At 38.7% G+C, this 15,960-nt stretch overlaps 2 protein-coding genes and 4 long non-coding RNA genes across 15 annotated transcripts; 4 read left to right on the forward strand and 2 right to left on the reverse strand.

The window, feature by feature from the left end:
* The first annotated feature begins 1,040 nt into the window (after positions 1–1,040).
* Positions 1,041–1,604, forward strand: LOC124203537 (protein BTG2-like). Its single transcript, XM_046600210.1, has one exon. The coding sequence runs from the start codon at positions 1,041–1,043 to the stop codon at positions 1,602–1,604; it is 564 nt and encodes a 187-aa protein (XP_046456166.1).
* A 300-nt stretch (positions 1,605–1,904) lies between these two features.
* LOC124204023 lies at positions 1,905–8,662 on the forward strand. 3 transcript variants are annotated; one of them, XR_006878716.1, is made up of 9 exons: positions 1,905–2,101; positions 6,483–6,545; positions 6,607–6,897; positions 7,033–7,445; positions 7,601–7,819; positions 7,884–8,047; positions 8,153–8,232; positions 8,302–8,516; positions 8,602–8,662. It is a non-coding gene; the product is annotated as an uncharacterized LOC124204023 (long non-coding RNA). The 3 variants fall into 3 exon arrangements; XR_006878715.1 differs by having other exon boundaries at positions 1,919–2,101; positions 6,955–7,436; XR_006878714.1 differs by having other exon boundaries at positions 1,919–2,101; positions 7,033–7,436.
* LOC124204010 lies at positions 2,726–6,668 on the reverse strand. 3 transcript variants are annotated; one of them, XM_046600991.1, is made up of 10 exons: positions 6,472–6,668; positions 5,758–6,367; positions 5,627–5,692; positions 5,477–5,533; positions 5,282–5,356; positions 4,965–5,090; positions 4,833–4,895; positions 3,694–3,789; positions 3,451–3,600; positions 2,726–3,395 (listed from the first exon to the last, which is right to left on the reverse strand). In XM_046600991.1, exons 2-10 carry the CDS (start codon positions 6,365–6,367, stop codon positions 2,914–2,916), a joined length of 1,725 nt encoding a protein of 574 aa, XP_046456947.1. In that variant the 5' UTR covers positions 6,472–6,668; the 3' UTR covers positions 2,726–2,913. The 3 variants fall into 3 exon arrangements, with proteins under 3 accessions (XP_046456947.1, XP_046456948.1, XP_046456949.1); XM_046600992.1 differs by having other exon boundaries at positions 5,477–5,535; positions 5,632–5,692; positions 6,472–6,598; XM_046600993.1 differs by lacking the exon at positions 5,282–5,356 and having other exon boundaries at positions 6,472–6,614.
* Positions 8,663–8,737: 75 nt separating the features above from the next.
* LOC124204025 lies at positions 8,738–11,684 on the forward strand. Of its 2 annotated transcripts, none has more exons than XR_006878719.1 (4): positions 8,738–9,241; positions 9,771–9,996; positions 11,128–11,432; positions 11,504–11,684. It is a non-coding gene; the product is annotated as an uncharacterized LOC124204025 (long non-coding RNA). The 2 variants fall into 2 exon arrangements; XR_006878720.1 differs by having other exon boundaries at positions 11,131–11,432.
* A 467-nt stretch (positions 11,685–12,151) lies between these two features.
* Positions 12,152–13,724, reverse strand: LOC124204021. Of its 5 annotated transcripts, XR_006878709.1 has the most exons (6): positions 13,585–13,718; positions 13,392–13,520; positions 13,147–13,307; positions 13,012–13,081; positions 12,777–12,931; positions 12,152–12,626 (listed from the first exon to the last, which is right to left on the reverse strand). It is a non-coding gene; the product is annotated as an uncharacterized LOC124204021 (long non-coding RNA). The 5 variants fall into 5 exon arrangements; XR_006878712.1 differs by having other exon boundaries at positions 12,777–13,081; positions 13,592–13,724; XR_006878708.1 differs by having other exon boundaries at positions 12,777–13,081; positions 13,614–13,718.
* A 412-nt stretch (positions 13,725–14,136) lies between these two features.
* Positions 14,137–15,726, forward strand: LOC124204026. The gene is made up of 4 exons (XR_006878721.1): positions 14,137–14,189; positions 14,251–14,352; positions 14,417–14,652; positions 15,451–15,726. It is a non-coding gene; the product is annotated as an uncharacterized LOC124204026 (long non-coding RNA).
* Positions 15,727–15,960: the final 234 nt, after the last annotated feature.

Genomic DNA, 15,960 nt, shown 5'->3' on the forward strand with positions numbered 1-15,960 from the left:
TATTATACCTTTCATCTTCTTCCTTCTTTTCTTTTCTTTTTTTGACGATTATAATTCAGCTGTGATACACAATCCATGAATGATGATCAATCCCGTCATATTTTTCTTTTCTTTTCTCCCTGTGATTTGTTTTTATTGTTATTATTTATTCCGGATCGGAATAATCTCATCTGTCGCCAGTCTCACGGCTCCTATTATTCAAGACAGTGACCGACGAGTGTGTGTATCTGCATCCTCGTCTTTTTTTCTCCCGATACACAATAGAGGATCTAGGGAATATCCAACGTCTACCCCACAAACAGTTCCATTCGTGTGTAATCACGTCGTCGCCGTGTGTGTGGGAAAAAAGTAAAGAACGAAGAAGTAAAGAATGGGGCAAAGAGTGGGATTTGTTTGCCTTGCAATAACGGTCTATACGGTTTGTACATTTTGTGTCGAGTTTCTTTGAGTTGTTTCCCCATTGCCAGCGGATAGAATAGATGTATGTAGACTACTAGCTATATCCCCGGCTGTATTATACATAAATGCATACTCAAATAGAGTATGTCGTGTATAGTTTAGCCGAGGATGTGAACGTGACATCTTTTCAGGGTCCCGGTTCTTTTTTTATTCTTTTTCTTTTCTGTTCGCCGCGGCTCACAATGAGACGCGTGTCTCATCAACCCCCAGCCAAAGGGACCCCAAGTAGCTCTCAGAGAGAGAGAGAGAACTTGTTAGTAGCCATCATCACATGCCATCACGGTGACGTTTTGTTATGTTTTTCAACAGGAAAGATCCCGAAAGGCGTCAAAAACGGTTGAACAATGTTCGTTGTAATGTCGCACGTTGATTTATAGTCGGCAATTTCATTTCAAAGGGATTGAAGGGCGAATTTCAAATGAGAAACATGTCAGAAAGGTCTGTGCAGTCGAGCCGAGCCGCCATGTTGGCTATTAAATAGCCCCCGTTGATGAGATGGAGGACGATATAATTGCATCAGTTTTCGCCAGTCAGCAACGAGACGAGCTTCATCATCAAGAAAGAATCTAGAAGAATAAAAAATGCATCCAGATGACTTGGTAATTATGCGACGGGCGACCGAAGTGGCTGCCAATTTCTTATCCAACTTCATTTTGTCGCGAGTGGAAGATGAGGTGAAACGCCGGGATTTCGTCGTCTGCTTGGAGCAATTGCTGGCCAGTCGTTTGGAACATCATTGGTATCCGGAGCATCCGAGCCGAGGGCAAGCTTACCGCTGCATCCGACTCAATCCATCCAGCGGTCGAGAAGCTCTGATTGAGACGGCCGTCATCGTGGCCGGTCTGACTTACGCCGACATTCAACTGCCCTTGGAACTGACCGTCTGGATCGATCCCGACAGCGTGGCCTACCGATTCGGCGAGAATGACGGATCGCATTGTACTCTGCTATCCTTCGACGATCAATTCGAGCCTTTGAATAATAAGACGACGACGACGACGACTCCTCCTCAAACACCAATAAAAGGAGACGGACGAGAGTGCCGGGCATGTCAGATTGTTTTCCAGCAGCACAGTTGTTGTGCTCCATGTCCGGCATTGTCTCATAGTACAACTTATATCGAGCAATATAGATGCCAGGGCTGATTGATCTCGTCCGCTTTGTTTGAGATGTTCATACGACAGCACAATGTGTATGTATATCTTTTCCCTGTGTAAGTTGAGGCTATTCAAATGCCAATTGTGTCAATATTCTTTCTCGCTTGCGCAACAACTGCCACAAATAAAATTTCCAGTACAATAAATTGTTAGGTTTTTTATCTTTCATTTATTTCATAGAATGTTATTTCCTTCACAATTTTCTGAATATTTTTGAAAAAGAAAATGTATCGTTGGATTATTAAAGTCTGGCAACGTCCAACCTGTCGTCTGCAGAATTTTTTGGGTAATAACAACGTGAACAATGGCCAATATCGCTCTGTTCACAGTAAAGTTCAAATCATTTATTTGTGTGATTAAAATTAGTTTGAAATTGCAGAGATTGACGAGAATAGTCAATTTGGTAAGAAGAAGAAGATTCTTCACCTGAGCCACCGACATTGAAGAGGAATACCAAACGAAAATCATCAAAGTGGAGGTAGCAGGTAAGAACTTTTCCCTTTCTTTATCTGTCGCGAATTTGGATTGAGAACTGTCGATCGATCACATGCCTCAATTTGTCTAAATAATGGCGTTTAGTTAATTAGCACGACAAGATTAAATTGAAATTGAAATGTTGGTCTTTCATTTTGAAGTTTTATCTGTTGTCATTTTCACACCGAGCGAACAGATGGCGCGCCCATCCATTTCGGCGGGTGAAATTCACATTTTGAAAATTAAAACCGAAAAAGTGAAACGCAATTACCAAAGAAAAACGAGATACGTAGGGAATAAAAGGGTTTCATTCTCATGTTCATTTATTTAATTTCGAGCTGCGATAGGAAAACAAATGGAGACATTTATTACCGTATTTTTTGTAAGAAAATCAAGCACTCAAAATGAGTTTTTCACGTCCCCTGCCCTTATTTTTTGAGATACCAAAGCGAATTATTCTGAACGAGTGCACAATTGAAATGCAAATTCACCAGTGGAAAAATTATTTCAAAATTCCAATCCGTAAACGAATTAGAGGCGAATGAATTTTTTCCCATATTATGGCCACCCACTTTTTGTTTGGTTGTTTGATTGGTTTTTTTATGGTCGCGTCTAGAGTTTTGGTTTTGCCGATAGAAACTTGAAGTGTGTGTATTCAATGATTGCACAGTCAAATTTTGGTACAGAAATGGCTACCCCTAAATGAATAAGAGTCGATCGAATTATCTTTCCCTTCCCCCTAAAAATTCCCATCCCCAAAATTTCGTGTCGACATTAAACAAAAATGGTCGAAAATGTTTCGTGTCGCCGATGAAGTTGAACCTCAAAGGGACGCCGCAATTTCCTCCTCCAACATGAAACCCGTGAAATGGGTAAAGTGGGAACTGCTGTCAGACAAATACGAGGACAAATACGAACCAGAATAAGTAAACTGCACCCAGACTCGATCGCCTTTTTTCAAGTTCAGCGTCGACTGGAGGGTCATCGGACTCCATTGATCAACGGGGCCGTTTCTCTCTTCAACATGACTCGACCCGATTCGATTTCCGTTCAAAAAAAGATCAGAATAAAACCAAGCAAAAGATGAAGATGTGAGATGCGCCACTCCCGCGAAAGAGAAAGAATACATTCCCGGTCGCGGTGCCGTGAATATCCCCGATGTCAAATCCATGGCGTTTCCCTCGTTCACTACCGCCAAATCGAACAGAATCGGAGTGAATGTTTCGTTAAATGAAGAATTTCTCGTGACGTGGAAATGGACGGGCGCTGATTTGACGTCGGAGTATCCGATCCATTTCTGTTGGTCTGTAAACAAAAGAATTAGACAAACAATAACAAGTAAAAGTAAAATAATTCCTACCATTTTGATTGGCATTAAAATTGCAGTAAATCATTTCCATCTTCTTCGCTCCTTTGACAGAAAAGAATCCGCTCAGTTTATGTCCCGTCCGCTGTAGATCCGCACACGATGTTGGCATTTTACCAATGTCAACTATTTCACTCGTTCGGGCTGTTAAAAACAATTTGATTTACAATTTACTTAATTTGATTTACAATTTAATTCATCATTATATTGTAAACAAACTTTAAGTTTATCATTTACCATTTAATTTTGTTGTCAAATCGGCAATGACCGCATTTGTCCTCGATGTTGTTGAGGCCAAATTTGTTGTTGTGGTTTCCAAAAGATTTAAGGTTGCTGAATCATTCATTCGGTTACATTATAAGAAACTTTTCATTTTTATTTAACAAGCGATCCACGATTCAAGTAGACCGAAATCATGGAGGGGCTTTCCAGATCTAAATCCGGAAAAGGCCTTAAAAATATAAAAAAAATATAGGGATGTTTGTCTTCGCACGCCGGATTTACCTGCGTTTGCAGAATTACAAAATTCCCACCCGTTTAGGAGTTATTTAGCTCTAAAGTTTGGGTTTTTTGAATTTTGTCAGAAAGTGGGGGGGCTTTGACATCCATTTTCGGATAAGCGGGGGAGCTAGGGAAAAAACTAATTTTTTAAAAAGGTTTATTGCATACTCAACCACCGAAATCCAAAAGGAATTTCCTTTCCGGATTTTATTGGTTGAGATATGACTGATTTAGTGAAAGGATAATTTAGCTGGTTTCCCTCCCTGGCTTGCAGCCATTTTTTCGTACAGTCCGCTGCGCTCCTGGTGGAAGCCAGAAGAAGGTCTTATACATCGGCCAATAAGAAATCTGGGTTCACTATATATGAAGGCCTGTATAAATGCAATGGGTCTAATGTGAAGGCCGATATATAAGACCTTCTGCTGGCTTCCACCAGGAGCGCAGCGGACTGTACGAAAAAATGGCTGCAAGCCAGGGAGGGAAACCAGCTAAATTATCCTTTCACTAAATCAGTCATATCTCAACCAATAAAATCCGGAAAGGAAATTCCTTTTGGATTTCGGTGGTTGAGTATGCAATAAACCTTTTTAAAAAATTAGTTTTTTCCCTAGCTCCCCCGCTTATCCGAAAATGGATGTCAAAGCCCCCCCACTTTCTGACAAAATTCAAAAAACCCAAACTTTAGAGCTAAATAACTCCTAAACGGGTGGGAATTTTGTAATTCTGCAAACGCAGGTAAATCCGGCGTGCGAAGACAAACATCCCTATATTTTTTTTATATTTTTAAGGCCTTTTCCGGATTTAGATCTGGAAAGCCCCTCCATGATTTCGGTCTACTTGAATCGTGGATCGCTTGTTAAATATAAAGATATTACCGCCCAGTTCTTTTCTCAGATTGTCTTCGGTATCTTTTAGTTCATTCAACCGTTGCGAATTTGCTACTTATTTACAGAAACAAAATTACTAAAATTTAAAAATAGCTTAAATTCAAAATAATGTCATTTTACCGTTTAATTTTCTCGCCTGATCATCGACGGTGGATTTCGTTTGACTCAATTCGATCCTAGTTGAGGTCAATAATGTTTTGGTGGCATCCAACTCTTTTTGGGTAATTTCCAACTTTTGTTGTACCACTGGAAAATTCATATTAGACTTTAGTCGTAATTTGATTTCATGTTAGCGATTTAGAAATTAATTAAATTAATTAATTAGAAGATGCTAAATTTAATTTTGGTTATCACACAAAATAAGTCCCGCTGTGTAATGTAAAAAAAAACTCGTGCAAGAAAAAGAAAGAATTTCTTTCACAATAATTTGAAATTACCTGCGAGATTTTCTTCAGTGACTTTAATTTTATCTGAAAACATCTGTGAAATTGCTGCAAATTCCTTTTTAGTTTCTGAAATTCACAAAATATTTTGTTTGTAATTTTTTTTAATATGTAAAACCTTTTAGTTACAAAAATTAATATGCAATTTCAACTTCTACAGCTTAATTAATTAATTTTTCTGAATATTACCTTCCCTAATGGCGATTAGCTCTTTCGCAAAATTGACTTCGACATTTTTCATTGTTTCTAAAAATATTTTTATGTAAATTTTTTATGTTAGGGCCATTTCATTCGCGAATAGAATTGTGATATGTTTCCGAATGAATCCATTTTAAATACCTTTGTTGTCTTGTGCTTGCAATTTATTTTCTTCAGATATAACCCCATCATCATTGACACAAACATCTAGAAATTCAAAAATTAAATTAAACTTTTTTTTTGTTTATCCAATTTAAAAAAATTCAGCGCACCGTCGTTCAATTTACGATCAAATTCAAGTTGCAAATGTTCAAATTGCTTAGGAAATTCGAGCATTTGAGTCTTCACTCGACCGCAATCTTTCCGTGTCGGGCAGATCAAGGTAAACCTGAGTGACGGCTGATTGTCATACAGGCGCCACTCATTGGTCAGTGAGAAATCAGGAGATTGCACTTTGCTGGTCAGCCTGACACTGTCGAAAGGAAGGACTTTCACGTGACTGGGCTCGATCTGTTGACTGAGGAGCTGGGAAAGGTGTTGGACCACTTTGTTTCTGACTTCTTGATTCCAAATTGTAAAACTGACACTGAGAATTCCCTGTGTGACCGTTTGATTGTGAATGGAAACGACATTCTTGTGATTTAGCAGAGCCATCGGCGAGTAGAAATAGATTTTCTTGTTGTTTGAAGTTATTTGACTGTCGTAAATGTTGACACAAACAGACTCGAATTGCACGGAGGAAATTTTAATCGGCGGTTTATCCTCGCGAGGCTCAGACGAGGCGGGATCGGTTAAAGGATCGGGCAATTCCGAAGAAGCCAAACTTATTGTCAAACAAAGAATCGACGCAACTATCAGTTTCCATGACAAACAAATTCCCATCTGTAAATGACATTTGAAATTTACGAAATAACATGACAATTTATTGATATAACAATAATGATTTGTTTAATAATTTATTTTTGTTGTTGTTCCATTTTTACTACCTTTGAAACAGAACTCGGATCTCTCGATGTGCTTCGGTGAAGAGCAGCTGAAGGTGTTACGGTATGAACTGAAGGTAAAATGGAACACGAAGTTTTGTGTTGCGTTATTCTTAACAGAAACTATTTCTTTTCCAGCTGTCTCGTTCGTGCTTAGCAAAGTCTCATCACGGCCATCCGCCAGCGCCTGAGGAAAATGAAACCTGAAACGAAATTAAACCTACCAGTTCACTGATCACATCCCATCTCCAAAAGGAAGAACTGCATTGCCACAAGGTTAACGTTCTACGATAGCCTTGCAAACAACGTAAAACCCCAAACAAAATTATCGACGTCATGAAAATATTTTAGTAGTACGAATCAACAACCGACTCAAGTTAAGTTGCGGAACTGTACATTGAAAAACACATAATAAGGACAAGTTAATCCGTAAGTACAGCAGAGATTTTTTTAATTAATTTAGTATGTTATTTTTTTTAAAATAAGTTAGGTTAGGCTTTTGCAGCAAATATTCGCAGCTACAAAAAAATTACTGTAAAATCTCTTTAATAATCTGGTCATTAGAAATTGGGGCAGCTGATTGGTGACGTCCGAGGCAGATCCGGTTACGGAATTATTATGCAGACTGCTGCATTCTCTACATGGCCACCTCCTAATGCCGACGGGCCAGCTGGTTCCAAGTGAAGAATAAATAAGTCTCTGTCTGACTTTATTTTGTTGTGTTGGAAAACGGCTCAAATATTCCGATCAAAGATTGGGAAACCGCAAAACCGGGAACAAATTTAAACAGGGTTTACACAATTGCTTCGGTGTTGGAAGTGTTTAGAGCAGCGTGGCCACGATGTATCGCCGACAAGTAAATCACGACCAAGATCACATATCTGCTAAACGATTTGGCCCAGTGGTGACTGAATTTTTATTCAGACGGACGAGTTGCAGTTAAGTGATCGAACAATACGCATTATAAGGTAATTAAGGTAAGAAATTTTCCTTTAGTCCTTTTCTGTCCGATTTTGTGGTAAACCAAAGTGGCGCTTTTTCCTGTAGCCCTGGCATAAACCGCGTGTAAATTAGCTGTCGCCCCATGAAGACTAAATCATTTTTCCCCCCTTCACTTTCAATTTTTGTCTAGAATTATCTATTAGCGTGTCTCGGCCGTTTCCGCTGATACTGTGCCAATCCTATGCCGGCTGGTGTTGTGAGCGATGAAACAATGACATGAATGAGGAAACCTCGTTACGGACATCCGGATTGTATTTTACCGGAAGGTTCTTCCACTTGGCGGAAGCGCAACATTAACATTAATAATAGTTGCAGTTGTGGCATCGGATCGAACAATACGCATTATAAGGTAGTGACTTATAATAGTATGATTTCCTTATTCTTCCAGTGTCCTCATCTGTCAATCATTTAAGTGCTACCAGAGTGATGCTACGTCAAATTACTTTGACTCAGTCGAGAAACGAGAGAGTACGCAGTCGAGAAGACCAACTTAAAAATCCTGAAGGGTGATGGCTGAAACTGGAGAATAAATTATATTGATCACATCCTACTTCAATCACAGCCCCAATCGTTTAAGGTAATAATTAGTAACAAAGCACAAACCATCTTATTTGACAACTTTTTAAAATTTTATTAATGAGCTTCAAATTCTTTTGCCTCAAATGTGATTCTGAACGCGAAGACACCTTAGGATTCCGATAAACTCGGATAAACTCGCACTGATTCATCTGGATGGAGCCAACTCAGCCGCAGTCTTTTAAGGTATAAGTTGTACTAGTACAAACCGTTTTAATTAAAAAATTTTTAAAATTTTAACAATGAGCCTCTTAGGATTCCGATAAATTCCCACCGAATCATCTGGATGTCCTATCCAGGTCACACATGGGGCCCTATTTAAGCAAAGGATGTCACAATGGACACGGCACATCCTCCATAACCAAAAAAGAATTGGATGAAAAGGTGCACAGCATATAAACGCATTTGATTTGTTATATAAAGAAGTCAATGTACTACCGACAATCTTAAAGTCTTGAAGGTTTAAAAACGTATGAATCCTTTTAGATTGGTTAATTTTTAATTTCTTCTAATAATCTTTGAACAATTTTGTTAACAATCTAAACATTTTTCTAGCTGATTGCAAACTGCATGGACGCACACAAGTTGAGGCGGAGGCCACAGCTATAAAGACGCGATGAGGAAGCCAAATCAGAATAGTGTGATAAAAAAAGCCATTGATTTCTTGATTGTCGATTTTGACAGTAGTAACATGTCGAATAGCAGCTCAAAGAAGAGTCAGAAGAACCATCTACTTCCGATACAGCAGCAACCAACAGAACGGCGCAAGACTGATGCCACAAGCAGGATTGATCCCATACGCCGAAAGAAGATCTGCCGTTCCTGTCAACCGCTGCTCGCCGCTGCTCTCGTAATCGAATGAGTTTGCAGCTAATAATTCTACTTCAACTTAAAGACTTGGTCAAGACGTCAGACTTAGTCCATCCATAATCATCCATCGGTAGTTAAGAAACCCTGACGGATTGGTATAGGCGATTGTATAGCATCTAGCGGAGAAATTCTTTACTGCCCATCTGCCATTGCCATTCATCGTCTGCTACTTAATGATTTTTTCATTTCTTGCGCCAGCAAGGTGTGCAGTGTGCATTTCTATGTGATCTATTTGCTTATAAACTTGACTCTCTTGAGAGAATGCAAATTTTAGTGTTTTGTCGGAATATACATCATCTACAATTACAAATAAAACACAAGTCAGGTAATGATTTATTTGCATTTCGTATTTCACGCCATATTTTCTTTGATTTCCTATCAATGGTTTCGAATTGATTTTTATCTTTTAAAGATGGGATTTCGTTTTCAAGGTAATCACTAAACTGTGTTTCTAGGGATCTATTTTACATGTCGTTGCAAGGATCTTCTATCACTTCTGCCTGAAGGGAGAAAATGCTTCACGTTTTCCTGCACACACATTGTGTAGGAAAGAAGAAGTTGGATAATATTTTACTTAATATTTCTCTTGAAACCAACAGTGTTAAAAATGCTTTCGTTATTCAGAAGTTGAACTGTACACATTAGATAAATTACCCACACATCAATTAATTTCTGCTATTGCAATTTAGAAGAAAATGGTCCATTCAAATTGTGATTTATTGATTTTTGCTGCACTCTCTCAGTGAGTCCTGTATTCATGATATCACCACTTGAAGCTTTAATCACTTAATAACTTTAATAACTTTAATCAATCAGCAAATTTATTTAAAATTTCTTGATGTGTCATGATTCAGGTTTCACTTAGTATATGCTCCTATTGAGAAGAATGGCGGGTATCCGGAAGGTGATGTTAGCCGATGGCCTCAACTCAGCTACACAAAATGCAAATGTTCATGAACGGACCCCACGGCATTTACTCCGCAATCCAGCAGTGATCAACTTGTGTGAACCCAGTTCCAGTGTTCCAGCGTCAAGACACACACCCTCCGGTAAAACGGAAGAGCCATCAATCGACATTCGGTGAGTGCGACACGTTTTTTTCTTTTATTGTTTCGTTTGGTTCCCACTGTCACGATCAATTGATGTTTTCGTCATCCAATAATTTTAATATGGTGCTCTCCGTTTGCATCGATTTTGGTGGGAGAATTCAAATAGATGGGGCAAGACAGCGAGGGGAGAGAGAGCGAGAGAGATTTTCAACGCTAGTAGTTATCCCACGTGAGTGATAGTACCCAAAACGATCTGGTAGCAGACATAGAAGACCGACCTCCTAATACCTGTCGTTCATTTAACTTGTCAATGTTCCCGACTGTTATGAAAAATCCCATCGACTTGAGACCAAGATTACAGGGAGATGTTACAAACGACAGTTATAACCAAGATTTCGTGTTTCATTCGATAGTAGTTGGATAAGTTTAAATTTAATTATGTTAGGCATTGGCGTAATTCCGTGTGATCAGTGGCACCTGCTTGATCTCGCGATTTGCTTTTGTTGATATAGTGGAAACCAAGAGTCGTTTTTCTTTATTTCGGGAGGTCTTTTAAGCTTGAAGTAAGTTTCTTATTATATTAATCAACATGTTCTATTTGTGTGATGAAATTACTTTGTAAATATCATTTTAATTGTGGAGTCTAGTCTTTTTCAACATATGTATATTTGTAAATCTTTGATCACACAATTTTTGGCTTTCCTCGGGGCTTTCCCCAATTATGATTTTATTATTTTCGCCATATTTAAAGATGGGTTAGATGTGGGTTGAATGATTTAAGTGAACAAATTTTTTTATCTAAAAGATTAGGATTTCTGGATTGCAGTTCTCGTGTAGAATATTAAGCGAGTTAAAATAATGTGGTTGATCATGCAGGTGCCAATAGTAGTTTCTTTTATTCTTTTTTGCTTTATTACGACATGTATTTATAATTAAAGTTTTTTTTTTAAATGTGCCTTTTCTTTATTATTTTATTCTTTATTACGGCAGCGACGAGCCCTGTTTTAGCAGTTCTTACTTCTTAGTTGATGTCCTGGGTTTTGTATTGACTTTCTGTTTGTCTTTGGGACGACCAAAAGTTGTTACTTTTTTCTTCCCTCCCACACGAACGCTAATAAAAATATTTTCTTTCTTTCTTTTGATGGATATATTTTTTTCTTAGAAGATGGCCGGAGCTGAAAGGAGGACGACATTTTGGGCCGGCCTGGCTCTCATGGGCGTTCGATTCGGCCCTTTAGCCCGTCTTACTTGGGAGGAAAACAGCTGGGATAATATGGAACCCATTACGTAATTGTTGGCTGTTTAGTCATAATCCAAATATTGAAGCCCTCATCAGTTCCAATTCTTTGCTGCCACTATATTAAAGTGGACTGTGAGTGAGTGTGTGTGCCACTCTAGAGGTTGCAGAAATCACCAAAATAACTTCTCATTTAAGAGTTAAGACGATCTAGGATTGATTGTTTTGAGGTAATACTGATTATTATTCAATATTATTTGAAAATTATTGAATTCTAAACAAATCTTCATTCCTCTTTCAGTTGAATCCTTTACCGCTGTTCCAAAGACTTGATTCTTTGGTGAAACTGAGGAGAGAATGCTGCAATTCAAGACTGGCTGATAAATTGTGTAGTTGTTAGATAAATTAAAAGTGCATATATCTGGGCTCCCTTCTTTTCTGTGGCCCCGTTTCCCTAACTAACCACTAACCAACGCCCGCCGGTGGTCACTCACCCGCTGTGAAACCAGGAGGAGGGGAGGGCTCTGGTCGAACGGGGACTTGGAAGGCGCATGATCCGATGAAAACTTTTGGAGGGTCATGAGTCTAACCCGGAAGCCTAGTATGACTACATCTCCCCGGTAAAACTTGCCTCGTACTTCTCTCTTCTTCTCGGTCCAGATACATATCTCTGGGGGCCGTAGACATGTCCTATAACAGCATGTGCGAGTTAAAACAATGCATCCACTACCTAATGAAACAAATAGCCATGGTTTATTTTTTGTGGAAATCTCCGTCAGTCAAGTTACAAAGATTATGCAGATTTCCGCAAAACTAATCCATCGCTTTTTGTCTCATTGCCGCAGCGGTGGTGGCGGGTTGCGTTCTAACTCGTGCAGAAGAAAAACGTCTTGAACCGGACGCTCTTTTAAGTGAATTTATATTATATTGCAGAAAAAAATAAAAGTTTGTATTAAATGTATCTTTTTTATTTATTACATACATCATTTTGTTAAGTTAACACTGGTTTATGGGGTTGAGGGTGTAAGTTTGAGAGTTGGTAGGTATATGCTGGGTATATGTTTGTGGGGTTTGAAGATTAGAAGTTTGTGGAGTTTGGAGGTTAATTAGTAGGTATATGTTTGTTGTGTTACAGATTAATTGATTTTTTTCCATACTTGAAATCTCCTCCCTACTACATCCTCTACTTTCCTATCCCAATCCCAAACACATGTTTATTATTTTTTTGACATAAAACATCCCCATATTTCTGTTTTTGTTTTTTCTTCACACAAAAACAGTAAACTGTATAGACACGATTACAATTTAACACGACAGCAGGACCAAGGAACAGCCAGTTTAACTTCATGCAATAAGAGCTTTCACCAGCATAGGCTGCAACAACGTGCCACATCGGGCAGCAATGACAGGAACATAAACAACACCTAGTAGAATTAAAATAAAATGAATTAATCTTCAGCATCAATGGAAATGCTCTTTGAAAAGACAAATTAACGTCACTTAATTGTTTTCAAGAGTTAACCCTGAAAACATTATCTGATACTGCCTTGATTGTCTGCGACCAGGGAGATTACCTGGCCGGTGAAGAAGAGAGAAGAGTCGTAGGCCAGTTTTGCTAGGGAACGATTAGTCATAGCAGGATTTCCGGATAGACTCATGACCCTCCAAAAGTTTTTCTCAGATAATCCGTCTTCCAAGTCCCCGTTCGACCAGAGCCCTCCTCATCCTCCTGGTTATCAGTGATTGTAATAGTGATTGACCTGGTTAGTGGTTAGTTAGGGAAACGGGCCACAGAAAAGAAGGGAACACCTTCGCAAATTATTAGTCTTCAATTCCAGTAATCTCTTGTAGGTTTCCATAACAGATGATAGGGATTAACCTGAAAGGAGATTATGTTTAATTATTTAGATTTTCAAACCATATTGTAGTGACAGCAAGCAATACCTCGAACCTATCAATCTCACATTGCCCTCCTAAATTAGAACAAAGTGGCGATTACCACAAAATCTTAAGTGGCAGCATTTTCTTGCTGTTGTGCCGCAAAATAGATAGCATCAAAGAATTGGATCTGGCGAAGACATCAATATCTTGAAGATTTACAAAATCTTGAAAGGGAAAAGTTCATGTGAACATTATAAACCTTAAAGAACAGAGAAAGAACACCAGATAAATTTTGGTAAAATAACTACCTTGCAACAGAAATTGTTTAGCTTCAGAAGACATAGCTTGCGAACTTGGATTATTGGATTTTAGGCAATTTTATTTCTATTGTCACGAGCACCTAGTTGGCCAGGTACACGTGAAAACTTCACCTGAAACTATTGAAAACATTTAGTAAAGAATGCAGTAAGAATAATTAGCTAAGGATTGTGTTAGTGTTACCTATTACTTTAAAAAATTAGACTCATTACCCGATCTCCGTTTTTTAACGTTTTAATTTGTTTTGAAGGAACTTTTGAAAGACTGAAAGTTACGACTTGTAATGTCCATGTAATGACATGTATGTGTGTGCTACTGAGATTGTGCAACTAACATAAGATTCAAAACTCATTACTAGATGTCGCCACTATCGCACTTGTTGTTTACGTCCCATGTCATGAAACGAGATGAAAAAATGGGCGAAACAAAACAAATTTTTGCTAATTATACTTATATTCCTGTGATTTCAAATACCAAATGGATCTTCGTATCTTGTGTAGGTTTATCTTGACCTAGTTTCCTTATTTTCATATTATACCAACTTATTTCTTCAAATACTAGATGCATAGCTTATGTACTGTCAGCCATCGTCCCAACAAGTTGACTTCTTAGCACTCAGTCACTTTCCATCCATTAGATCCCCATGCTGTCAAAAGCCTAAAACCCATTTTTGAAGCACACATATAGTGGAATATAAATGTGTGGGTATAAGGTATTTTCCCATTACTGCTACCACACCAACCACACCACGTCAAATGCCTTACTAAATCATCACTCATATGATAAAGGTAAGCATCAATATCACCTATCACCACGCTACTGTACAATACTTCATAACCCTTTCTTTAGCATCAGGAAATTTACCCCACCTGAGGAGTAATGCAGTTGATTGCTGTAATTCGATTATTACAAGTTTTCATCATGAACATTTCAGTGTGCTTCTTAAAAAAGGTAAAGATTGATATGCTTTTTAAATTTTTTAGATTTTCATTAATGTAACACATTTTTTTTACAGAGCATGCAAGATCCCCACGGACATCCTTGAGTCAATGCTGGATTTTGTCCATGACAGAAGCTAGGGACTTCCACCAACTTTCTGCTCCATCCTCATCTTCAAGACGTACGCTCATCCAGCTTCACTGCTTCAGCGCTTCTTGTGCTGCTACACAACTTTTCTTGCTTTACTGGCGAGTTGGATCACTTCAGTTGCTGTGACACACCTGCAGTCACTCACCAAGGAATTATGGCCAGGTACCGGACAATTGACTTATTTTCGTAGATTATCTATTAGTAATCTAATAATAATAATAGCGTTAAACTCTCTGTCTGTGTAATAATTCCAAAATCAGGCCCTTCTTGCGTGTAAAAGAATTGTGAACTCTTTTTTCCAACGCTAGATGGCTTTTCGATCATTTTCAGATGTCAAAACAGTCAGTTTAAGTTACTTTGCAAATCTCTTTAAACATTTATCGGCAGCTGTTGTGTGGAAATTTTTTAGTGAAAACTGACGTTAACTTTTCCTCCAACAAAGCTCACTTGTTAGATTTTTAATAATGGGTTTTTTTTTCTACTTCCGGTTTTCGCATTTCAGTCAGTACTTCAGTAAATACTCATTTGACGCACAAAAGAACCACATATTCGTGATCCTCATCAAATTTGTGGTAAAGTTCATGTTTATGTTTGTACGTACGCGTACTTCCGGTTTCGAGAACTTTCCTGAACTAGTTCAGGAAAATTCTCGATTTTGGCCAAATTTTAGATTTCGTTTAGATCACATCTAATCGACCCCAAATTTCATGGAGATCACGAATATCTGGTTTATTTTGACGGGAGCTCAATGGTTAAGGCGCTATCGCTTACTTCCGGTATAGTTCCGGAAAATTTGCATGAAACTAGCAAGTGAGCTCTATTCTGCGTACATTTCTTGATATTGCCAGCTAGATTTTAAGCAAATAGAAGTGCCCTGTTTAAGTTTAGAGCAGAAAATCTGATCCTTTTACCAATGTGTAAATTGTCATGTCATTTCATAAGAATTGTTTTCTCTTTCAGATATTGCAGAGGAGATGTTGAGAAGACCGACACCAAAAACGTCGCCAGTGTGTCAAAAATGTCAGCTGCGGATCATCATTTGTTGTTGGTAATATGTTTTGTGTTAGTTAACTCGTTGGCTGCCACGCCTTTGTTCCCCCATGTTAGCTCTGTAGCACGGGCCCGCGCTGTTCGGTCTCGTGGTTTATTTGCCGCGGGGTCGGACAGTTGCACCAGCCCCAGATTCGCCGAAAGGCCCTGTTAGGCAATGCACCATAGGGACTTCCCCCCTTGTCGATACGGTGATGGATTCTAGAGGTTGTGCATTCCATCTTCTCCTGTCACCGTGTCAGCCCGGACTTGTCAGCAATGGCAAGTCCCACCTTGGTCATGGATCCTTCTGACGTGGCGCGTAGAGTAGTAGAAAAGCAACCTACGGGTTGTATGGCGTGGCAGCCAACGGGTTAACTTAAGTGTATGTATGTATGTTTGTATGTATGTATATTGTATGAAAAGTGGAGGAATTGTGGG

This window comes from Daphnia pulex, chromosome 10 (genome assembly GCF_021134715.1).
Source record: "Daphnia pulex isolate KAP4 chromosome 10, ASM2113471v1".
Lineage (NCBI taxonomy): Eukaryota > Metazoa > Arthropoda > Branchiopoda > Diplostraca > Daphniidae > Daphnia > Daphnia pulex.

Coding starts and splice junctions, on each gene's coding strand:
- LOC124203537 (XM_046600210.1), top strand. CDS start 1,041: ATGCATCCAGATGACTTGGTAATTATGCGACGGGCGACCGAAGTGGCT.
- LOC124204010 (XM_046600991.1), bottom strand. CDS start 6,367: ATGGGAATTTGTTTGTCATGGAAACTGATAGTTGCGTCGATTCTTTGT. Junction 5,693..5,757: donor TGATCGTAAATTGAACGACG/GTGCGCTGAATT, acceptor TTGAATTTCTAG/ATGTTTGTGTCAATGATGAT. Junction 3,396..3,450: donor TTTTAATGCCAATCAAAATG/GTAGGAATTATT, acceptor TTTTGTTTACAG/ACCAACAGAAATGGATCGGA.